General features: G+C 42.2%; 1 protein-coding gene across 6 annotated transcripts; it reads left to right on the plus strand.

Annotated features, from left to right (window-relative positions):
- mdlc (RING finger protein mdlc) lies at window positions 1-25,650 on the plus strand. Of its 6 annotated transcripts, none has more exons than XR_011513935.1 (10): window positions 1-183; window positions 1,056-1,129; window positions 4,225-4,320; window positions 4,899-5,006; window positions 5,360-5,469; window positions 6,708-6,814; window positions 13,469-13,652; window positions 17,506-17,612; window positions 22,629-22,814; window positions 25,408-25,650. XR_011513935.1 is itself a non-coding variant. In XM_070537044.1 (10 exons), exons 1-9 carry the CDS (start codon window positions 54-56, stop codon window positions 22,745-22,747), a joined length of 1,035 nt encoding a protein of 344 aa, XP_070393145.1. In that variant the 5' UTR covers window positions 1-53; the 3' UTR covers window positions 22,748-22,789; window positions 25,408-25,650. The 6 variants fall into 6 exon arrangements, 4 of the variants coding, with proteins under 4 accessions (XP_070393145.1, XP_070393146.1, XP_070393144.1 ...); XR_011513936.1 differs by having other exon boundaries at window positions 25,467-25,650; XM_070537044.1 differs by having other exon boundaries at window positions 22,629-22,789.
- Window positions 25,651-26,222: the final 572 nt, after the last annotated feature.

The raw sequence follows: 26,222 nt of genomic DNA on the forward strand, positions 1-26,222 counted from the left end.
AGAAGTCGACGTGAGCATGGAAGCTGGTCGGTACGATCCACTACTCGGCAATAATGGCGTCGTTAGCGTCGTCCGAGAGCACGAAAACTTCCGAGGAATCGGCTAAACCAGTATGCAAGTTTATAAGAAGGCAATGTTTCAAAAGAGGCAACCAGAGAAAAAGGAGAGGAAGCAGTGAAGAAGGTAAATGTAATAACCTATGTTTTATAATGAATAGTAAGTAGTATCAAAGTAACGGAACCGTAAGACGAGCTCTGTTGGTAAACAGAGGAGATGCGATGAGTTTTTATTGAGCAAAATGGCACAATAAGATATCTTTTAATAGAACAATAAATCTTGTTATCTTATATAGGTTTTTAGTAATCTTAAAGTCGCATCTTAATGCTTGGCTAGAGCTAGAGCTCACCGAGAATTAGCATCAAATGTGCATTGATGTTACAATTATGTATGTGTTCGGTGTCTAAATCGCGTTATCTCTAAATGCAAATAACACCCAGCTAAACGAAAAGCGAGGTCGGCGCTGCACAAAGTGCGTCCCGATTGCGTTTGCAGAAGTGCAGGTGGCTGTGACAGCACAGAGTTTTGAATATGCTACTGCCTAGCAATTGTTCATTAAAGCTTGCAGTTCGGGGATCAGAAGGGTCGCATTTCATTTAATGCAAGTTTTAGTCCTTACTGGTTTGTTGCAGATTACAAGTTGTGATTTTCCGCTTCTAGTACGAGGCGGCGTGCCGCTGCCTTTGTAATCGAAGCGTATTACTGGTAAAACATGTTGGAACCTCAAGCAAAATGGGAAGAGCATGCCATTATTTCTCATTTGTGACGCTTGGGCATCAGGATACGCACGTAAATTCTACGCTGAGAGCCAAAGTGGCATTTCATTAATTGTCTACACACTCCAGCAGAGGATGACTTCACGTTATCAGTGCTGCGCCGACTTCATTAAATGGCAATTTCATCACATGGCATCAGATCTTTTGGTGTGAAAGGGTTACTGCGGTAAGGGTAGTACCATAGCTTAACATATTGCGAATTGGCTATTTCGTGTCTTTTAGCCAGCAGTGAAGATGAAACGCAAGTTGTCAAGAAGGGAAAGAAGTTGGACCACCTAAACCCTATGAAACAAGGGGTGAGCATCCACTTTCATCGCTGTGAAAATCTGGAGAACACTGGTGGCAGTGGCTTTCTAATAGAGCTCACAAACTACTAGTAAGGTTAACATGTCTTTGTAGAAGCACCAATAACCTAATGAATGAACATTATACAGCATTATACTTTCATTATATGCAATCAACCTGCAAAAGTAATTGTTTGATAAGAGTTTTCAATACTAACTTGACATCCCGCTCACCGGACATTTAAAATTCAGATTTTTTTTTTTGTGGAGAACAGTGCTTCTTAGTATGCATTACACCACTGTGGAATTCAGTCGTTTGAACCAGTGAAAAGGGTCCTGCAATATCGATTTTGATAAGTTGTGCATGTGTTGTCTGGTACTGAGGCGCATCTCCCCACAAATCCTCTCCAGCAAAAAGCTCAATGCACCTTTTTGTATTATGAGCAGTGTTATCGCCAATTAAGTGTTGCCGCTGCCAAACATGCATGACGTTCCCCTCCTTCTTGCCATTTAGTCTGCCATGCTTCACCCATCCTCACACTGAGCTTTTTGTACGGGCGTTACCTCAGTATCGTGGCGCACCACCGTCTGCAGAGCCATATATACCCTCTGTTGCACCACCGACCTCAGAGGTCACAGCATCAGCTTAGTAGTGGGTAAACAGCACCAGACTGGAGTCACAAACATGGCCTTCCTTATCTCCTTCAGTCACAAATTATGATTAAGTTTTGACAGGCATGTGAAATTTACATAATTTTATGCCAAGGTGCTGGAGACTTCACTGAAAGCAGTTGGGAGTGGCAGAATGACTGTTTCGGCATTTTTATTGAGTCATCTTAATCGCAGAATAATTAAATATTTATTTATTCTATGTTCAGTCATGCCATGTTTCTTTATAAGAAGAATCGAACCACCCGCAAGCATTACATGCACAAGTTAATTATTGGTTGCAACCATTGCTAGAAAGGAAACACTATTCTTTTTGCAATTGCTGCTGAAATGCCCCACGCCAAACATTTCGTCATGCAAACCAGTGCCTTTGCCAAATCGGTCGTCTGACAATGGACGGATAAGTGACAACTAGTCGCTGATGCATGCCTGCAGACTGCCTTTGAGGTGCATTCTATGCAACATCCTTGACTTGTCACTGAGTGTGAAGAACCAGCGCTGACCAGGAGGCACTGTGACAGTTTGAGTGCGTAACTTAAATATTGCGCCTCCATCTGATAGAGAGGCCACGAAAATGGTAGGACATTTGGAAGGATAACGGATACACACGTGTATCGACCTTTGCTTTAGCCCCAATGCATCCAGCCGAGCGTTATCAATGACCATGCACAATGCGAGGAACGCATGCGCTCCCACGTTCTGACATGCCGGTGCCCGGTTAGACTAGGAACTGGACAGGTACGCCTCAAAATAAGCAGTGAAGTTGTAAGTGCTAGATCGCAGCATGTGCTCCTGGAAATTGCTTTCTTTGCTCGCTAGGCTTGTGTTCCAACTCTGCTCTTGGCACTTGAAGTTTGAGCTCTGGTTGCTAATTACATTGTTATTACTAACAGGGCATGCTATAAACACGGATGAGGAAGAATACGAAAGACGAGCGCATTTCCTTATGCGCTTGTGTTTCATCTCTCTTCTTCATCCGTGTTTATAGTGCGCGCTGTAAGTAATAATGCAGATGTACTGACTTGCCTAGCTAGCTACTTACATGGCATTACATGGCACACATTTGTGTGCCTCGTACCTCTGAATGTGAGGGAGGAGGCCATGTTATATTTCCTTGATGCTCAGCAGCATTAATGCATAATGTGTTCAGAAAGTAACACCTTTCAATTGAATGACAGAAACAGTCTATGGGACCAAACGTATCTGTGGCTTCTATTTTAACATTTGTGGTTTTGTCATATGAAACTTGAGCAGTGGCCACTATGTGGCATGCTGATCAAACACTGTAAATGCAATTCTCCGTGATGCTCTGAGGATTGTAATGTGCATTTTGTTTAAATATATTGTTTTCTCTCAATTTGGTTACATTTCGGTCACATATTAGAATTGCATTAAATTTGCATTTTATGTAGTGAGCATGCTGTGTGGATGCATACGCAGATATGCATGTGTGTTTATGTGCTGTCACATTCGCTATGACTTGTAGCTTGGGAGCCATGGTTCGAGTAGGTATCTGGAACAAGCTGGTAGTACCAACACAAACTATGGTTCAGTCGTGACATTCCAAAGAGGAACACAAACTTTCAAGCACCTTTTCTTTCTGGCTTCTCATCAAGCTTGCTCGCTGACTGCAATTATATCTAAATGTTTTCACGTGACACACACATTATTCATACTAGGATAAGACCGAATTTAACCTTGGGTTGTAGTCTGGCCTCCAGGGAAATGAAAACATGTCTCATCCCCCTACTGTTGTATGCCAAAACACTACAGCTGAGACACACTGAAGAATATGACTGTAAGCAGGCATTGCAATTTGCTTCGCTTTGTTCTGGGAGACATGGTTTTGAACCACGAACTCTCTGTGGAGTGCAGTTTGGATATGGCTTGCAGGTTTGCAACTCATAGATACTCTGCAGTCTTGCACTGAAATGCTTGTGGCCATCTTGTGGATCATGTAATTCACTTGTGCTCTCTGAACACTAGTGGATGAAACTATTCTGCATGAACACTGTGTTGGCACGGAATAGCTTGTGAAGTTCGGGGTTGCAATAAGGCAAAAGTATTTCACTTTGTTTTTATTCCGAATCCACCATTAGCCCTCTGTGATTGGTAAAAATTCTTCACACTGCACCCACAAGGGTGTGGCCTGAACATTTTTGACCAATCAGTGAGAGCTAATGGTGAATTTGGGGGTGGGGGAGGTGGAGGGGACATAAATTAAAAAGAAAAAAGTGTAATAGTTTTACATTATTACGACCCTAGATGAATTGAACAGACCTCAAGCATCTCTCATGTTTAGTACGTTGGGAAGTTACCTGAAGTGTAACACAGAGTCATTTTATGTGTGTAAAAGTACTCTGCTAGAGTTATTCTGTGCAATAAGTGTTTGTTTCTGTTTTCACTGACATAGGCTCCTTTGTGTGTTTACAATATAGACGTTTACAAAGAAGACTACGACCTATACAGCTGACAGCGACAGTGGCGATGAAACCATCAAGGTTGGCGTGTCCTACAAGTCACGGCGAACTGCTGTGAGTCTCGGCAAATGAGCCACTTGTGATTTCAATTCCAGAGCTGTGTTTATGTTTAATCATTTTGAGCAAACCTCTAACTACTATAGGTGTGTAGAATATTTTTCAACTATACTTTTGTGTAAAGTATCTATAGTGAAGTGCAGTAGTCACGCCCGCTGCTTCTGATGCTGAATTATTTTTCTTGGAATATTTTGAGCAGCATATTAACTAGTGTACTTGTGTTGAATAATTTTAATATATAGGTATAGGTATTGTAATATATGTATATTTCACTTATGTGAAACTCCGCGTATGTGGTAAATAAATGAACTTGAGATATTACCTTCTCGTAATACATCCACAGCAAAGCATTGCCTTATAACTGTTACGTTTGGTGACGTCTGTGGGCTTCTCACTGCACTTGCACTTATGGCATGTGGCGTGTAATAACAGGTTTCCTACTTACAGCCTTCTGTTGACACACCTGCTTCTGTAGGCTGAATCACACAGTGTGAATCAAAATAAATATATCTGAAGCTTCTGCTCTTGCACTCATTCTATGAGCTTCTCCTTTTTTTTTCTTTTTGCATTTCAAGGAGATGGAAGGACCCAAGGACATGGGTGCCACAGCTGTCCTTGAAATTGACACAGAGAAGAGCAAGGATGCTCAAAGCATATTTGAAAAAGCACAGCAAATTAACAAGGTGAGCCATTCAGAAACTGGGAGGAAAATCGTCAGGGGCATATTGCTGAAGCCATCACTGCTGTCAGCAACTGCAATGTTTATTGATGTATTAAATGATATGTACAGTCGACCAAAAAAGTTTACGGACCAAGAGGTCTGACAAAAAGCTGAATATCTCCTCAGTCTCAAAACACAGACTCTTATTACCATTTCCAACCTTTTGTGGCATATGCGAACAACATTTTGATGCACAATTTTAATGGCTGCTTTGAAAGGCTGCTCGTATATTTTGAATTTTCTGAGATCCCGTGGTCCGTAAACTTTTTTGGTCGACTGTACATAAATGATATGTAGTGATGGTAATCTTCCCAGGAACTGAAAGGGAAGGCGGATGACAAGGTTTATCGAGGAATGAACAATTATGCGCAGTACATAACAAAAAAGGACACGGCTCAAGGGAATGCATCCAGTGGTATGGTTAGGTGAGTAAAAATGATTTGTCTATTTATTTCTTGTGCTCCAGTTTAACGCACTTTCTTCACCTGAAGCCTTTTGTCGCACACATTGCCAACTAAACCACCTAACTTGTCACTTGGTCACTTGTCAAGACCATTTATATGTCCAATGGGTTCCAAACTGCAGCACTACATCTCGCTGTGCAAAAATCTGTGCTCGTGGGTCGTGTAGTCTTGGCTCTGCTGCACGGAACTACTGAAACTGAGTACACATATAGCGATATGCATATACAAAGCATGGAACTGTTTGAGTATACCAGGAACAGAAGAGCATGCTATATGTGCGGTAAGTCATAACAAAAGATGTAATAAGTTATGTATTGAGAGGTACATACAAAGCATTAAATTCTATGTGTACAAAAGCAGGTTTTGGAACTAATGGGACAACAGGGGCAACAGAAAATAAAGGCACCATAAATATTTTATTTTTGCGAGCAGCTGCTGCAGATGCAGCATAATATGGGTGCTTGTTAATAGTAATTGGCAAAAGAGGAAGCTGAAAAAGATCCAACCATTTCAGCAGTTCTTGTAAACAAAATCTGATCGGTCCCCGACTGCCATGTACAGATGATGTTGCTTCACTTTTACCGTGCAGGTTTTGGAATGTGTATATTAAATCCAAAACTGAGAAGCCTTATATGTGATCTGCCTATATTCTGCATCCCATTTCTGTCTAGCGATAGCTGCCTGAGTAACTTTTTGTTCCGCTCATATTTTGGATGTTAAAAGTTTGAGCCTCTCCAATCTCCTTATTTTCCTCTCTCAAATTTGACAGTCTTGATGCCACAAGGTAGCATCTGATGGTTTTTATTGGCCAGTTTCCTGCTTCTAAGATCACATACGTTGTGATGCCTGCAGCCGAAAGATGTTACACATCAGACACCATGGCCAGGAGGGATCTCTGGCCAAGATTCCTAGGGTTAGATCTTGTACACATAAATACCCAAGAAAGTGGACGAGAGGACGGTACCACAGTAGCCTAATTGCTTAATCACTGCAGATGGGACGTGGAAAAAGTGGGCTTGGCTCTCACCTGTGCCAAGTTATCTTTTCATCTACTTTCATTTCTCTTTATTTCTACTCTGCAATTAAATACAGCATTTAATCTCCCCCCCATGCTTTCTGAAGCTTCATTGTCTGTTTTATGCGTGGGGTTGTGTCTAAGAAGCACAGAGTCCCTCAAATGCCTTTTTTCTCATTTTTAGAAAAGGTCCCATAAGAGCTCCTGAGCACATTCGTTCTACTGTCCGATGGGACTACCAGCCCGACATCTGCAAGGACTATAAGGAAACTGGGTTCTGTGGATTTGGAGGTAACTTTAGAGATTGTTACTGCTAGCACCAGCTGCCAGTGAACAGTTATTTTTGAAGCATACGACTCTTTCGTTAGGATTCAAACTGTCAAACTTGTGTAGCCCTGCCAATTGTGCTGTGCTGTATGATTTGACAAACTCTATCTTTTTTGTTGAGCAACACCATTGACACATTCAGGTAACAATGCTTCTGAGGAAGCCTTTGTGTCATTTAAATCATATTCTGGAATTCATAATTTACATGTATTCTATAGTGCTCTGTGCTTTCTACCTGACCGCTTTATCCTGAGCTATTTAAGGTTACATTAACCTTGTGTGCTATACTAGCTTGCAATTAAAAAAATGCACTTTTCTTTTATAAGACAAGGATCTAGTAACGGCATTTGCCATCATAGCTTGTTGACTTTTAACGAAAGCTTTTGGCCGCAGTTGCTTGGAATGTTTGATGATACATGTTTGTACATGTACAAACAAGCAGACCTAACCAATTTTCCAGCCCTTAACGATGAATTTTGCTTTTATCAGTAGTTCCCCATTCATTGCATTCAATTCACATCCTATGTAACATATTAAATGCCAATTGCAACGAAATTCTGAACCACATAAAAAAAAAGCCGTTTCAGATAATTTAGACATACAGTAGCCTCTGTCGAAAATTTTACACTTGAAATGCGAGGAAAGGTGCTTCAGAAAATGCTTGCAAAAAATCTGTTTTTCGTACCAAAACTGAAAAAAAAAACCACTGCCATTACCATTCGTCGGTAGAGAACCATCGTCCAGATCATCTGCTTCCCTTGCTTTTATATCGTTCCCATGCATCAGTGAACAGGTCACGCACGTCTGCTAGCCACAGAGCTGGTATACTCTGCAACCTGCTTCGTGTACTGTGCCCACATTGTTGCGCGCCCATGAGCGATGTTCTTTTAGTGCAGAGTGTTCTCCAAGTCAAGCCGGTTTTCTGTATCTGGTTGTTTACATTCAACAAGCAGAGCCTTAATGTGTTCTCTCTCCGCTCGGAGAACAAGAGTGCATTAGGGTCGCCAAGCTAAACATGCCAATATAGTTCGGCACAACGTGGGCACGATTGAAGTGTGGCACAGTTACGTTACGTCGGTAAAAATTGGACGCTCTACAGTCTAGTGCGGTTGACGCGGGAATAGAACACGTCCTATACCACACCAGAGCTGCTTGAGCAGAGTGCATAACATGCTAGCTTGGCTGACCAGTAGCATTCACTGAAGCGAGCATGTTCAGTCTGTGCCTTTGGCAAACAACAAAGTGCTCGCTCCCTGTGTACATGTGCCCTTTCACAATGGTAACAACTGATCGCTGCACTGCTGCAGGTCACGTTTAACGTGCAGGGTAATATTTTAGTGATCTTAGCATCTCCGACATTACGTATTCGACTTTACTAGCCACTGCCTGGCACGCAGCGTTGTGTACTGGACAGCTATTGCTCGTGTTCGAGTACCGTATTTACTCCATTCTAACACGCCCACAATTGTAACGTGCACCTGTTTTCCATGTCACAAAAAAAAAAAGGGAAAAAAATGCCCTCAGTTGTAACGTGCATGTTTGCTGCGACCTAAATAAAGAAAAGTCCTTTACAGTGCTGCACACCTCATTCTTTCATACAGGAATACAACTTTTTCTCATTTGAAGAAACAAAGATTTACTCCAAATACACTGAAGTTACAATAAATAAAGTCGCCGTTTCGTCCGAAAGGCAAAGCATCAATTACGATAGCAAATTAGTAGACAGCTATACAAAAAGTAAGCATAGTAGTTTTATTGGCTGTACAAACTTTTAAATATTTGCTTACTAACTAAATTAACAAGCATGGTGTTATGCATGCACAAGCAAACATGAACATGTCTCACGCAATCACTGCAGAGACTCTTTATCAGAACACTAGACTGGGTAGCAGGAGCGAGTGAATTGACCTTTGTGCAGCTTCTCTCTTCAGTGTGCACTAAGTGCTGAGAACACAGCGCGGTGTGCCTAAATGCTTAGACTGTGCCTACACCGCAGATTGCTTTCAAGATAGAGCCTGTGTGGCCGAGCCGTACATAGCAGTCGCTGGAGTAGAAAGCTCCTGTTTGCGCCACTCCTACACGCAAGTTTCGGAAACTTCGAACGCCCGTGATGCAGCCCGATTTCCGTCCGTCTGCACACACATGATCACTTTCGTTTTAATTGTGGCATTGTGATGAAGTCAGCATGTATTTGCAGTCTGTACTCCCATGCTGATAGAGCGAATGCGGGAAACGGGAAGACCAGGAAGATGGACGGTGCACTAACCTACGCACACATACTACAGCACATGGAGGAAGCTGTGGCAGCTAGGCTCGAAGCGCGTGTGGGCGTATTAAAGGCCTATATGGTTACGCAGATTTAGAGTCTTACTTGACCTAATGTGCACAAAGTTATTGGACTCGTTTTATCGGAAAAAGAGCTCGCGCTAGATTCAAGTAAATTCAATACATGCTTGAGCACCCGACCGCCACACAATGCATAAACACTCTTGCAACAGCTCATATCGTGTGCAATGAGAAAGCACGCTGAGAGAGACACCGATAAATTTGCAAATGTTGAGCGAGCGACGTGCCTGGGTGTAACTGAGAGATCAGTAGTCATGTATGCTTCTGAAACTTTCACTGTATCAGCATCACATACCACTCACCACCAGGTGCCTGCGTCATCTGCCTAGGCGCTATTCAAAGGCTGCTAATAAGAAAATTAGTCAATTACCAGCCCTACTGCTTTGCCAAGATTACATTGATAGTACTGTATTTACTCGCATAATGATCGCACCCCTGAATTTTGTCTTCAAAATTCAATTTTTTTTATTTCCCGTGTAATGATCTCACCCCGAACTTGCCGCAGCGATATGTCGTGTGCCAAGTCTAGCTAATAATGATCGTGCTTACCATCTGTCAAATGCTACTTGAACGTCTCTTCAAGACAAGCCAAGCGTTCTGCACACCAAACATTCTTAAGCAGATGCACCATTTCATTTCTTTCATCACTTTTCGCATATCCACGAAAAAAAAAAAAGCTACAACCAAACTTGCCTTTATTATGTGTAGACATTATAATGATTGTGGTGAACAACAACAACACCAAAAAAGGCGCCTTTCGATTCTTCTCGTCTGCACTCGTGGGCACACAACAAACCGCAAGCGGCAACGATGGCAACCACGTTTACACTGATACGTTAGAAGTGTACCCTATTCATACGCCGACGCTTGTAACACAGCTAGGTAAGATATTCGCTCACCCTTAGCGGAAACATGCCGTATTAGGAGATTAGTGAAGACAAATGCAGTTTCCGCAGCATGCCCGCCATGTGTTTCTGTCACTGGCAGCTAAGCGCGCCCATCTGTTTCTGTCCTCTCAAAGTGGACATGGCTACGATATTGGCGCAAACTTGCCGATATTAACGATACTATTCATTACTGAAACGGAAGAAACTGTTTCAATGCACGTAATGTACTCACGAGGAGAAAAAAAAAATTGTGTTCAGCTTGCTCCGTCGGGCGCCATTTTTGTTTTGGTGTCCCGCACTACATGCAGCGGCAGCTGCCTGTTTGTTGACCTGTTGTCATCCCGCAGCAAATGCGGAATGAAAAAACTTTTTTTTGCGGGAAATTTAACACACGTAATGATCGCACCCCTGAATTTGCGTAAATTTTTTTGTCGGAAAAGATATTGTTATGCGAGTAAATATTGTATATGGTAAGCATTTATAGTCGCTTTACCCCAAGTGAAATTTCGTTGCAGTTGGCCTTTAAGTAGGCACTTTAACGTGATGCATCTGTTCATCTTGACCACGCGTATAAAATCGGAGAATACTAGGCCAAGATGAACTTGTACACAAATTCATTTTATTTTTTTTTTTGGCTATCACTCAATAGCATTGGCTGTCAACTGAGTGTGCAGTGTAAATGAACACACATTATATGAAAAATGCAATCACGGACACAAGTAAAACGAGAAGGACAACAGTAGTGCCAATTATTACCCAAAAGGTCTCACAGTAGCCACTGTGCAACCCTACTGACTTGCTCCTGCCAACTTGCTCAGCTTTCAGTCATTCTAAGAATGAAGTCACTTCTTTTCTTTCAATCCTGTAATTTTCCTGCTGTCACATCTTCAAGCGAAGTTTGGAAATCGAAGTAGAGGTTAAATCAGCTGTCGGAGTGAAGCAGCAGTGCGATCAAGTAACAGTGACAACATTCCTTGCAGTGTTTCTTTATGATATGCCTGCAATCTCAAAACAACACTTTGCAACGCTGCCTCAGATGGAAGTGACTGTTGTACAGTTGACTTACGTTAATTGAACACTGATGGGACCGACCACATTGGTCGAATTGTACAAGACCAGAAAATACCAAAACACACTTCTGCTTCACTTGACAGTATCAGCCCTGATTCCAACATGTCCCTGAATCGAATGTGCACCCACTTTTTATGGGTTCAGAGTAGATAACTAACACATAAATGACATTGGAACTTCTTAACTAAGTATAAACCAAATTAACACCAGAAATTTTATCAATAAATGTGGCATTTCTCCGGTTCTGGCAATAAGAAAAAAAGAAACGAAGCCAGTGAACTTCTGTTTCACAGAATAAAAATTTATTTATATAAAAGTTACCCGAATCTAACGTGTGCCCGATTTTTGCAGATGTAAAGTAATAAAATAAACAAAAAATTTAACATGCCTCTCAGGTTTTCAGTTAGAAATTTACCTCCACAGAAGAAGTAGTTATTTTTTTAATTAGCTTTCATAATGAAAGTGGTGCATCATAGTCGCCATTTACACTTCATTGGCCACGGATACCGAGCACACTTGAGCGATCATTTATAGAGATGCTACTAATGTAACTTTCACAAAATTTTATGTAACTTTCCGTTAGACTTGTCGAAGTATGCGGCCGACGGCGTTCCTGGCACTCTGCGCAAATAGCAAGCTTGGCTCAGCGCCAGAAACGCTGGCGGCCATATTCGCCGATGCATCCGATGCCGAGTTGCATGAAATCTCACAGAAGTGGTAGTATCTCCAAAAGTGATTGACCAAGAATACCACTCCCTATCATAGTCAAACACGAAATGAACCCACAAGCAGCCTTCAAGAAAGGTGCCCTGTCGCCATCTTCTGATGGCGATGATGCTGCATCTGACGGCTCTTATGGTAACTTGTTGGCAACACTGTAAATGCAGTTTTCGTTTCATATCCGATTGCGACACCCAGGTAATTTTTGGACCCATTTTCCCTGAAAAATGGTGCGCGTTAGATTGGGATAAATACGGTACTTAATGTCCATTGTCATCACTCTCAGGTAACACTTTATCACCGTCTATGAAGAACCACAACATGCTGTCCTCCGTACGGTCTATAGGGCATTTGATATTCTGTATTTATGAAATGATTTAGGTATTTATGTTATGATCGCAAACAGGGTGGTGGTCCGCACCTAGACTAATTACTTCGCTAGTTCATCCCATGACACATACGATTCTCTGGAATGCCAAGAACATGTGGTGGGACCGATTGCCACTAAGTTAACATGTAAAATAACACATCACTTCAATGCGTTTTGATAATCAGACTGAAAGCACCACATCACCATCATCTTGTGCGAATACTCACTCTGTCAGTGTCATGGAGGAAGGAAATAAACTAGGAAAGAGCATTACATTATGCAGTAAGCCTTAGCAAATGAACTCTCCATGAAGCCATTGCCTTCGCTTTTTCCCTCGCGGTATTGGCCAAACACATGACCTCTGAGACTAGGAATTTTGGCCAGGAGTGTTCGGTTCCCAGCAGTTTTTAATCGATGCGCACCTGTTTGGTTTCCCTGCTGTAGCTCTGCCACCGGAGCGGGAGCACTAAATCCTAATAAGAGTGGTTTGTTGGGCGAGTTGGTACATAATACTTTCCTTTCTCTATGTCTTGCCTCACAATATTTTCTCATTATTCTATCCATTTGCTGGCATACCCTTACAAAGTACTAAATCCTACCATGCGCTCTGATGTGCTGATCACTTGCCGGGACATACTGGCTTCAATCGTGTTGTGCTCCATGGTTGCCATTTTTTGACAGCAATGGCACTGGCTAGGCTGGCTCTTGTGAATGATGCAAAGACTGCTCTGGTTTTGGTTTCGTATTGGATTGCACTGGCCCAAGCAATTTTCGTACAAATTTTCCTGGGAAAGAATGTGCATGTTCGAATCTGGTAAATGTTGTAAAAATTCATTTAACATTGTAAAATCATCTTGGAGCAGGCCACAAATAGGCCATTCCAACAAGCGATGATGTGTGTTCGATGTATTCACTGTAACCTAAGTGCTGCTAATATGGATGCTGCTGCTATTGGACTCACCACTACAGTGTCATCATTGGGTGCAGGCGTGTGCATGATTATGAGTCAAGTTCGAATTATTCGGCGAAGGATCATTTCAAGATCAAAATAACGAAAGTATGGTCCCACATATATGTACGGGTGCCGGCCCAGATCTTCGATTGGGATCAAATGAACTGAAATAACGTATTTACCGGAGTAGAATTAATGTAAATCTACCATACTGCTTTTTCATTCATATCCTGATTGTGTTAAGTGAGACATTTGTTCTCTTTGTCCATCAGACAGCTGCAAGTTTATGCACGACCGATCTGACTACAAGCATGGCTGGCAGCTGGAACTGGAGATGGAGAGAAATCAATATCGTGAAGAGGACACCAGCCGCTATGAAATCAGCTCTGATGAGGAGGACTTGCCTTTCAGGTGTCTCCTATGCAGAAAATCGTTTGTGGACCCTGTTGTCACAAAGTAAGTGGTCTGTTTACTGGTGTTTTGCATCTAGTTGTCAAGTTCAGTTTCTTGTATAACACCTTTCTTGGCTAGTGGACATAAAACTTGTCATAGTTCAAATAAAGACAGATTGCAGAAGTGTTCAGTGCCACAGATTTAAGAGTGCTGTTTCTTGGGCGAGTTGGAATTGCACTCTGGAAAGGGTTGCGCTTTATAAACATGGACAACCATGCATCCTATTCCCAGCAGTGGCAAACATGCTTAATTGCTTTTAGTTCAGCATTAGTTTGGCAAGTAGTACAGTGACTTGCATTTGCAGCAATGGTGAGTGTACTGACTGAACCAGGCTGCACATCCTGAAGAAGTATCCTTCACCACAATGCTCAGAGAAGACTCAACGATGTGTGGGAATCGAGCACTCAACAGCTGTTGCTTCATGCACTAGTCGTGTAGACGTGTATGGGTGATGAGTGATGTTTCCTAAGTATACCCAGAACCAAGTAATTGGGCAAGTGGCAGCAGCTTACAGGTGTAGCTAACAATCCAAATCATCACTCATTGTTGTGAGGTTGTGTCATGCACAAATTTGCTCACGTGGGAGCTTATTCAAATGTCTTTGCTTGTTGCTGCTAAAATGGCAGTTGCAGTCCTGAAACAAATTTGTAGAAGATAGAGGCGTATGATGATGACTACTGGAAACAAAAAAATGAAAGAATCTAATTTTTTGCACTCATACGGGCACTTTGTTCACAACAATTTTTCAGCCAACATTGTGTGTTTTTAACTGTCACAAATAACAATTTGACACGATGCTACTTGTTACTAGGAGATGCTTAGTACCACTGTTGCTTCTTTTGTGTTGTCTCTTCATCTTTTTCCCCTTCATTCCTGCCAGGCTGGCCGAAAACATTTTTAGTGCACTAAATGTACTGCTAAACAACATAACAAAATACTTTATTGCATACTCATGCGTTTACTGTGTTTCGTGTTGAGTTTTGCCATATTGCAGTGCATTTTCATATTCCAGCTACAGTCAACGACCGATTTTTCAGACCCTCTAGGGAACGTAAAAATGTAAAAAAATTCAGGCAGTCTGAAAAATTGAATGCATGCAAAAAAATTCACCTTTTTTCTTTTATTATCGGATCTAGAGGTAAAGGGTGAAGTACCAGGCTTCCGAAACACTGCCAAAGCATCAGTGAAGTGGCTATAAACAGAGGCATTCAAAAACTCAATATGCAGCCGACTGCTGGTTTATTATGTACATGTGCATCGTCGGGCAGCTGTGCATCGTTGGGCAGCCGGTGTTATTGTTGCAGTGGCTTGAAGAACTTGTTGATTGTTGTTTGGATGGCGTTCCGGTTACATGCGATCATATTCGCCTCAATCTGAGCAAGGGTCATGTCAGCACTGTACACCGATGAAAGAGTCAACAGTGCTCGCGTCAATTCAGCGCTTGTAGGCGGCGCAGGCATTGGCTCCTCATTTTCAAATTGGAGTCTTCTGAATCCCCTACAACCTGACGGACTATTTCCTCGTCAGTCAGTTCTGCGCAGAAGTCAAGCTCGTTGTCAGTGTCAACAAACTGTTCAAAAGTCATTTCCGTGGGTATGGAAACCCCAGCAGAGTGGAGGTCGTTGATCATGTCGTCCATGGGTGCCGAACTCGTTGCTCACGCCAGCCTGCGATCGGCCACTCACAACTTGCTTAATAATGGTAGCTTTCTTCTCCATTGTTAACCGACGGTACTGTTTTCTGCGCTTCGATGCCATCGGCGACGACGACGGAGTGGGCGCCATTGAAGGCAAGTGAAATCCTCAAGTTGCGAACAGGAGTTCGCTGATGAGCGTCGAAGCACCTAGGCCTAGCGTCGCAGAGCACACTTGACACAACAGGGCAACCACACACCACGCTAGCCAAAACGTGGCCTGCGCAAACAAGCAAACAAAATGTCGCCGCTCCGGAAACTCTGCCGGAGGCGGAAGTGTGGCGATGAACATTGCCAGCGTGGCCAGACCAAATCAGTGTGTGACGGCTGGATTCGGCTAGTTGTGGTTCAAAGCGGTGATATGCTTCGGCTGCAAGCCGATTTCCTTCGCAAGGGCGCTGCGCGAGGAGCCAAAGGACCTTCCGTCGCGTCAAAAAGTCAGGAAAATTGCACGGCGGGGGGTTTGAGCGTCCGAAACTTTAGATGTCCTTATACATTGATTCTATGTGGGGCTCGTGGCGGTGCCGCGAAGACGTCCGAAATATCAGGCATGTCCGAAAATTCAGTCGTTGACTGTACTTTGTTTGTGTAAACAATGTTATGTTGTGATTTACTGAGATTTACTGACGCATTGTTTTATCCTAGTCATATTGTTTATCTAAACAGTGTTATCATGTGGTTGACTAGGCCTGTCGTAAGGGACACTTAAGTGAGTTGCTGGGTTAGTTCATATTGATAAGGTATTCTCGAAGAACTCTACTCTTGTTAATTTCACACAAATAGGTTGATTATTAGAAGACAAAATGGCAGTCAGTGCATACTTTTTGAATTTTGCGCCAGTATTCCAGGGCCGATACGTCAGTGTGACGTCGTGGATTGCAAAGTATCTTTTTTTTTCCAATTTTAGCCGTTGGTGGTAAATTAAAAGTTCCTGAAACTTTCAAACTTCTGTCTTTACCTGCTCTAAAATACAGTGTTTTCCATTTCTTACCGATAAAAATTTAACTGTTCTCAACCAGACTGTGTCAAAATCTAATGACATCACGTTGAGCTGGTGCGTCACAACCCATTTCATTTTTGCACCTTTCCTGGTTTACCAGGCCTCGTCTTGCAGTAAGAGTGACTTTTTTTGGTTGGTATTCTGGTGGAAGGGTAATTTACTAACACAACTCAAATCATATTTCGCTTTAAAGTCCCTTTAAGCTGCAGCTGTATGTGAGTGAATATCTGAAGGGAGGTCAGACATTGGCCAGGTGTTGTAAAACATGTTTAACCGGCCCTTCCTTGCTTTTCGGTGCATTATTCTGTGAGCCGAAATGAACAATCGACAAATACTTTCTTTAATCCCAACAGACAGGCCACCAACAAACCTTGGACTTCAGTTCTTTAATAGTGCTTAACCCTATCTGGTCCAATAATTCCTGCAGGAATTGTAACAATTTACAAGAAATATCTAACATAAAAATAAGAGACACCAGAACTAATCTTAGAAATCTGAGCATCTGCAACACTAATGACGTAGCTTGTCAGTTTGGTGCCACACGTAAATGTGGGTCTCTGTGATATTTCACAAATGTTCATGCGTCGCATCACCCATAGATAAGGCTTCTGTGGGGTATCTTGGTGGCATGCTCCGTGAGGCTTATCACTTGCGTTTGGTGGCATAAAAATGGCCTTCAAATATTTTATGGCCATACTTAGCACCATTATCACTGTGAGATAAGAACTTCAAAGACCCATGCACTTTCTCTAACGCCTCAATTTGTTGCCGGTCCATGAGAAAAGCCTTTGATATTTTGCCAAAAATGTGCCCTGAGAATTTCTTGCCCGTCTTTCATCATTAAGATGCACAAAATTTATATTTCTCAATTTAGTGATGAAGTTTATAGTACCAGAAAGGGGCTTTATTTACATAATGCAAATGACAGCTATTTATGCACATGCCTGCTTGACTTGCTACCCTTGAAGTTCCACCACTTGCTATAACTAACTTCAGTTCTCAGAATAACCAACTCATTGTTCTAGCTTAACTTAGCTTAACTTTAGCTTATACAATAGCCTACATTCCTTGAGTTATTCAGCCTTGTCACTCTCTTTACTTGGAATTAGACATGACGCCAATCACTATATGCACTCAGAAATAAAACAATTTTTTTTTTGCAGGTGCAAGCACTACTTTTGTGAAAAGTGTGCTTTGAAACACTACAAAAAAACAACAAGGTGCTATGTTTGCAGTCAACAGACCAATGGTGTTTTTAATCCTGCAAAAGGTACCGTACTGTGTATTTCATTGCATAAAATAGGGATACTACTGTATATTAACCAAATTCATAGAGCTGCATTGCATTTCTATCATCAGGTTGATCATCAATTCACTCATGTTTATCTGACTGCATTCTTTTTCTGCTACATGGTCATGGAGTGATTCTGTTTCCTGATCAAGGATATCACATCTAAACAGTTGCTTAATATGTTGTATAGGCATTTCATGATGTTAAGATTGAGTTACAGTTGCGCTAGTTCACATTTTGCAGCTCCTACCTGAATCGAGATAACCCTGCTGATGGAATGATTCGCTATCGTAGCGGCTAAAACAAGCCACATTTTTCCCATTAAACATGGATTTATATTTTTAATTAATCAATAAAAGTAGCAAAAAATGACCTTTGGTGCCTCACGTGGCAAAAACATTAAGCTGCATAAGAGGTCCACCACGTGACCTTCTACTAGTGTATGCAGTTATGGGTCTTCTTATTAGTATTAAAATGCATTGTACTTTTTATCATTATAAATTTTTCCCGACTTCAAATCTACAGTTAAGCCTTTGTTCGTAATGAGCAGAAAAGTGGCGCTGCTTTCGCCTTTATTTTTGATAAGTTGGCTTGGCTTGGCTCGTCTGTCGACAGATCAACAATGGGGGCCAGCCAGCCATGATGTAGGCGTGTACTTGGGGGAAAACACGGTAGAAATGTAATAAATGTCTGTACAGCAACATGAACTTATTGCACCAGCTTTTTATTTTCAAATCTGATTGAAAAGGTAAAAAAGTAGGCAGTTAACCACAGTTACACTCACTCCTGTAAAAGCAGAATGATGGGTGGCTTTCACAATTTGCGAGGCGGGCTATGAACATCACTCTCATTCTTAGCATTGCTGGAGAAAGGACTCTTACACTTTTAGAAGCCTCTCAGATCAAAAAATTCTGCTTACTAAATATCCATGTGCTTTTGGAAGTAACCGCTCCAGATGTAAACACTACCGAAGGTGAGCTTTGCATTGTTTCATAAAGAACTAGGTCCTTAGGAATCGCTTGTCAGTCCCTTTCAAAGAAAGTATGGCACCACTAGTATTGTTGCTGCCGTCGGCATCTCCTTTGTTCCAATAGTCCATGAACTGTAATATGTTTTCTAACAGGTTCAAACTCTTTACTATTAGCTTTCCACTTTTGCTTTATCATAGGGCAGCAGCTGCATGTTAAAGAGGCTACCAATATATTGCCCAGTGGTGATGTGCATAGAACCACTCGCTGCATGCGAATGAGATACATAATACCTATTTTGTGACACAGTTATGTTTTTTTTTTCTAACTGTATCATCTCATGCCACCTATACCAGCCTTGGTGCTCAATTATCTTCCATCATTCAAAAACAATTAGTGGCTGTTTAGAGGTAAAGAGCATTTTGCCAAAATATCTTTTACACAGGCATGCACAAAATAAAGTGACACTAGTGGGCAATTTATGTTTTGTCATAAAGCACACTATGAAATCGGAAGTGAGCTGTGAGAGAGCATGCATTTTGACTAGAACTATAAACATTGCAGTTTACACTCATCGCCCTCCCGTATAGAGCCATCCCAAATAGGAGCTGCGGTGGCCACATTCAAATGGTTGTGAGCTGGTAAAAACATTTGTGTAATTGGTTTAGGAGCACAGTGGTGAACTCCAGATGTACTAAATATAGAGCCCCACACTACAGCGTCTCTCAGAGCCAATTTGTTGCCTTGAAACATTAACCAAATGTAGTAGACTTCCATTAAGATGAACCCAGTTAACCTGAACATTTGGGATATGGGGAACATTGTGTGAACATTTGGGTACTTTCCCATAGTCCTAGTGCTCAAAATTTCGAATCAATACAAACCACTAATTCTATTAACTCTTCCCCTATCGTGCCCATTGGGCGTCGTTAGCGTGCTATCAATGGTTTGAAATGTCGCTTTCGAGACCTTTCGCGCCACTCATGGACACACTGCGCTATCGGACGTGAAGAAGGAGAACAAGATACTTTTTTTTCCAGAAGTTCACTTTTTTCTTGCCTGGTGGTAATTTTTGAATGTACTTCGAAGTTCCACAATTGTCAAAGTAGAAAGCAAAAATGGCCGCCTATGGGAGCAGCATGTGCGCTTCGAAAGATTGTAGATCTCGTGATTCCGCTGTGTCTGTGGCAGATTTTATTGATGGATCGAACAGCAGTGAGTCTGAGGATGCTGCCTTTTAGCCGGACTTTGACTCTTAGAGTGACAACAATGCAGACCAGCTCGGAAGATCAGTGGCCACAGCCCGGCACGCCCAAATGTAGTGCTTGCAGTTGAAGTTTTGCAGTGAAATACCTGTTCAATGAAAAATTTTGATTTTTTTTCGGAGATAGTGCCAATTAGATGGCAATGCCTTTTGTATATCTTATAATTTTTGTTACGTTTCTTTGTTCAATTTTATCCCACAATCTTGATTCTGGCAATTTATATCTTTTTATGACATACATCTCGTTAAATCTTTTATGCATGAAAAGTGCATTCTTTCTGCTTTTTGTTTATGTATTACATCACGTATTGAATGCCGTAGTTACTTCAGAAAAAAAATCTGATGTAACCTACAAAAAACACTTTCCCCATGAGAACCAGAACTTCTGCAGCCACACTGGCACCTGCTACTTGGCTCAGCGGGAGGCCTGTATCAATGTACAGTCAAACATGGATATGAGAAATTATTGGATATATTTAAATTAACCTAGAATATGTCCAACTGATTTCAGCATGTAAAAAATATATGCTTATACAAATATCGGATATAACAAAGCTACCTATTTATGTGTCAGGTACGACTTTTTTATGACAAGGTTCTACTGTACTTCTACAAGACAAATCTGCTAGCGACACGAGATAAAAATGGTGTTTCTTGGGACATAAACAACCATGGCAGCATCGACAATGATTTGGAAACCTAGGAGGGCTGATAGACACTGGAAACAATAATTAAGAAGATCCTTGATGTGCCACTGCATGCTGCTAATTAGGTGGGGACTCTGCCTAGGAGCCACAAGAGCCTTGCACAATGCAGCTGATAACGCCCTAAATACTTTGGTACATTTTGCTAAATCAGTAATGTGAAAGCCATGGATAATTTTTTACCAATCTAGGTGAAATTTCTGCAGTTGTGACAGCGCACAGATTTGCACAGCACCGACAAGCAGCGCTCAGTCTAGCTTGAAAGGACATAAAGCAGTGTTTTGTGTCATAAAAATTCAATAAATATTTTTTTCACGTCTTAATTTTCGTTTTAGTGCTGTTTTATTTATGTATTTTCTTTGTTGTTGTGAATGTTTGGGGGCGCCAGTAATAGCAGTTTTGGCGTTCCGTGGCTCAATTCTGTTAAAGGGCCCCTGAAACGGTTCGGACAAATTTTGTAGACGCGTAGGGTACAGCTTAAGTAGAACATTCGCACCACAATTTAAGTGACGCGTTACGTATTAATGAAGCTACAAGCGATTAGAAGTTGCCCTCCTCCCTAGCCATGCTTTTCCTCCTCAACTCGTTCGCCGAGCGAGCGGGGCTAAGCTCCGCCTTCACTGGTTCAGCATCACGATGCGACGTCACATCGTCCACTTCCGGTTGTTTTGGAGCCCACCCCCGCCCGCGCGAGACCTCTCTGCTAGCCGCTTGGCTGGGGTGGCTAGCTTGGCCGTCGGCCCCAAGCAAGAGCTATCGAAGCAGCGTGCGTTGCGAGCATTCTGTCGTAGCGCCGAACGTGTCTTGTATTCCGGTAACCACAGGCAAGCTGGTCATTTCGGCGAATGACTGCAGGCATAAACTCAAGCTGATGAAGGAACTTTAGCGTAGACGTACGTGAGCGGCCTGATCGGTCTGCACGGTCCATACACTTGTTGGCGCAGCACTTAACCAGCCAAACAAAGCGCTAATATTGCTCTAACCAAGTGTAAAACATTTTAAACATTTATAAAAACAACGTGTTCATGATTACACTCCTGCGAAAAATACACACCAGCAGCAAAGAAAAATACACTTCGTTGCTGCTACTGTGTATGGTTGAGCTCTGTGCCACCAGGTGGCTGCACCATGCAGACCATTCGCATTTGCCCTTCTGCTGATCTCATGGCTCATCCTGTTACGACACAGTCAAGCGGCCAGACTCTGTCCCCTTGCGCTTGCGTTTGCCCTAATTACCGGACTCACGAAACGCTATTGCGTTAGTAATCTTCCGGTGTAAAGTAATGGCAACAAACGCGCAAATCCTGGCGCCGATCGGATAGTGGCAGTCCGATGCGCAGCAGCCAGTTCGTTCGTACGCTGCCTTGTAGAGGGGCACGATGTCGCAGCTTGACATATTGCCAGTCACTACGTTTGCAGTCCACAAGGTAACCAAGTCGAATCATAGTGCTCATGAAAAGACTGAGACCGACTCTGACCGCGGAGCTCTCGTCAAAATGGAGTACGTTGTAACACAAGCAGACGACACATGCTGTGTGCCGGAAGTGCTTAAGTGTACTGAAAAATTATTCTTGTGCATTCTCTTTATGTTACTTTCTTTTCATAAAAACAAATTAACTAACATTCCAACTATTACGAAGATCAGTTGTTTACAATAAAGTTGGAAGAATTATCGATCACGCGCCCTTGTCAGCCAATCGGATAGCTCGTCCCACTGACGTCGTATGGGTGATTTCGGTCATATGGGTAGGGGCAGCTTAAAATTCCGCCGAGTAATGTGCTGCGATCGGCAGCGACGTGCATATTTAAACCTTATAATAAATTACACGCTTTACGCGGAGCACTTAGATGTGTCAATTAATGATCAGAAGGACCTACTCTAACGACTCAATACGTTTGTAGAAAATCGTCAAAAGCGTTTCAGGGTCCCTTTAAGGCAAACTTCTGACACTGTCAAGCTCGTCTTAATGAGAGTCTGTTGTAATTTGATTTAATTTGTTTGCCATCTGAGCTGTAAAGTTACTGAAAACTCCTCTGAGTTTTGTCTGTGCCGTTTCAGAAATAATACAGAGGCTGAAGAAAGCTAAAGAGGAAGGTGAACAAGAAAGTGAAGAGGAACAGCCAAAGGATGACCCACCACCTGCAAATGACGACGACGACGATGACAGTGATGACTGAACAATTCCACTCAGGTACCCGAGCAGAAGAGGCTGGCCACGTGTACGTGGTTTTCATGGGGCTGGAGGTGCGAAAGTGTTGGTGGTCACTCTTTAAATAAAGTGAAACCTTATCCAGGTATGCTGAAGCACACTCATGGATGGCAGACAGCAAAACAGAATGACAAACATCCACTCTGTGATGCCAGACAAGCAACTGCGGTAGAATGCTGTTGATTTGTTTTTCAGGATGTTGTGGAAAAAAGAACATAATGTGAGGAAGAATCCAAATCGCCACAGCAACTTCAGAAACAGCTCTGAATGGCTGCCAGTACAGTGATGTCTCAGCACTCGTACTGTGACTGGAGACAGTGCGTACATGTGTACATAATTAAGGAATGCGTATTATGTTCCATGACAGGGGCTGCTTTACACGTTTAATGTGCTTTACCACACAATGCGGCTGTGTTGCGGCAAAGCTGACAATGAAACCAGCAAAAACCACTTTTGCACCGAGAAGCACTTATTGGGACTGACAGTTGCATACTGGCAGCATTTAGGGGCTGGGCGCACTGGTGGGGCTTGACATGCTTAATTGCGAGTATACAATTACCGTCTTCGTAGCAACATGTGAGAGCGAATTTCCTCTGCAGCACTAAATTTACATGACCACCCATTCAAACACAATGCAAGATGTGGAAATATTACATGATTGCCGACGTACCAAATGCGAACTAAGCATATAAGAGTTAATAGGCTGTAGTTTGTTACTGCAAAAATACGATGTAGCAGCTGTGAAAACACCACAGCGAGGAATGTATAAATGGGGTTCCTTGTATCACAAAAGTGTACCACCGGCACGCAACTAGGCATATTGCGGTACCATGAAAAGAAGTTATGAGCTAAGAAATGATCCGAATGTGTTGGTTTGCTTATCCATCATACTTTATCAGGCACAGTATTTTGTAAAAATAATTAAGCTTATTTAGCAGATACACCCGTAAGTGCTCAGGTGAGAACACTTGCATCGAGCATCGACAAATACTGACAGGTTCCCATCAGGCTCGCTTGGTACTTCGTACCGTAGCATTGATTGAAATGTGGTACCTGCAGCATTCGTGCACGTACACATTTTTGTGCTCTTCCTTCACACCATTTGCATTCACGTTGCTCTGCATGTGCAGGCAGCAAGATTTGCAAGTGTGTAAAGGAAATGTGCAAAAATATCATGTATAATCCAGACACCATGCGAATTAGTTTGAAGTGAAGCATTCTTTGGTGTTTGTGAGGAATGCTGTTTGTGTTCAGTGACCATTTGCAAGTGTAGAGCACACAACAAAGCAGGACGCGCATTTACGAGGAAACTCGTCGTGCTGTGTAAAGTTGTGATGTTGCAACACCATAGGTATGTGTGATAGAAGTCAATCTTGCACACTATGCACTGAACTGAAGTAGTCATACACATGGTGTTTCTCAAAGTATCTGTTTACACTTTGCAAATGACACAGTCTCCTTACACTGCTGTCTCACCACTGCATACTAGTGCCACCTTGCTTCACGTTTATAATCAAATATGCACTCCCATTCCAAGCCGCTCTTTTACTGCATTGTCAAGACTGCTCCTCTTGCGTTTCCGGATGAAATGTTAAACGCACTCTTGGGTGCTCATCACTGCCACTGGATGCTGATCATCTTCATCATTTTTGCAAAGAGTTGCGCAGAAATGTTCATGGAGGGGAAAGATGCATCTTTCCTCTCCACGTCTCCTTTTTCCAGAACGCTTCTGCACCACCCTTTGCAAAAATCCTGTAATACCGACTAGCCCAACGGCTTACTGTTCTAAAACTCATCTTCATGTTCATCCCATCTTCAGCCAGTATGCGCTCGCATTCTAAACCAGTATTGTAAACCGAGCACACGAGCCAACCACCACTATCGCACAGCCAGTGAGGATAATTCAAGCCCTGGCTCTTTGTGACACATTGCACAAGACATCAGCTGGCATTCCTAAAGCAGGGGCAAGAGGTAAAGAGAGCTTCATGTTTTAAAAATGTACAAGGAGTGAAAGCGAACGCAGTAGAGGCCACTTCTGGAAGTTTTCACAGGTTGGCCACATCTTGCATGCAAGCTGCATACATTTTCAGATTCTGAGAAATTCCCGAGTGTTTGCTAAGGGTGTCTGGGAGTTCTTTAGGTAGCACTAAATTTCCTTCAAAGTTTTCTCCCTGGAATACCATGAAGCTCGTCTCACGATCACACTAAAGTTTCCTAAACATTTTGTTCGTTACTACTGTTTGCTGTAATTGATTAAAGAAATCAAGAGCTTCTGGAGTCTTTTTTTTTTTGTGGTGCACTAGCAGTGCACTTGTAGCAGTCATGTAGCAGTCATTGTTTCTTTAAAATGCACATAGTGGACCCCAGAATATACATTTTGTTTGATATTGTATTTCGTCATTGCGAATGCACTTTAACATTTTTTGCCTTTATTTTGGTCAAGTTTGGCATCGGATTACTTCAGTCATGTAGGTGCATGTGTCTTTGATAAATTGTCATTTGCAAAAGGGTGCCTCGTGTTTGGGTTTCATTGTTTTTTGCCCCTACATTGTCTACAGCGTTGCTTTCCTATAATTAACATAGCCCAACTTGCTTTCCTTATAATTCAATTCAATTCTTTATTTCCAGGATTACAAGTGTTCTGGTGGATACCAAAGGCTAAAAGCTGTTGGTATGCCTGTTGGTAGGCAGAAGAACATCCAAACAGTGGAGCTTGTCGGTTGGACACCATGCCCAGAACAGGCATGGTTACTGTGAATGCAGTTTTGTAAGGCTGTTGTTGCACTGCCTGGATGTGTATACTTTCACTTTCCATCGCTACATTGTTGTCCATGTGGCTTTTATAATATAAATACATCACTCTGTTGGAAACCTTGGTGCTTATTTTTTTGATAAACTTCCTTGATGCAAACTTGTTTCGAGGATGCAAGAGGTTGATTGTACGAAGCACCCACTGCAGAACCTGTGCCGGTTAAGGAATACAAGCCGTTAAGGAATACAGGTTAAGGTTAAGGAATACAGCAATCACCTGCAGTGCAGGTGATTGCTGCAGTCACGCCAGCTAGGTGTAACAAGTCACACATGCGATGGCAGCATACTATTCAGATAACGGTTGTTCCAAATGGAGAGTGCTACTATTCTTTTAGGGTGGTACATTTAAGATAATCTTTTATTGGCAATGCATAATACTTTGGTGATGATGGTGATTGGTGATGAACATCAGTAAATACGTAATGACTTGTGAAACAAGTGATAAGCTAAAGTTTGCAAAATAACATCTTAATTACCTTAGGGTGTGTATTGCAGAATTGAAGCCAGTCGGTTTTCTAGGCATTTCTACTTAGTAGGAATCCTGATACATGTACCAGCAAAAGTTCTGCGATATCTTTCAAGATTTTTGGAGAGTTTAATGCTGCCGCATTATTTTACTAAAAAGACCCTTT

Source organism: Dermacentor albipictus, chromosome 4, assembly GCF_038994185.2.
Source record: "Dermacentor albipictus isolate Rhodes 1998 colony chromosome 4, USDA_Dalb.pri_finalv2, whole genome shotgun sequence".
NCBI classification, from domain to species: Eukaryota; Metazoa; Arthropoda; class Arachnida; order Ixodida; family Ixodidae; genus Dermacentor; species Dermacentor albipictus.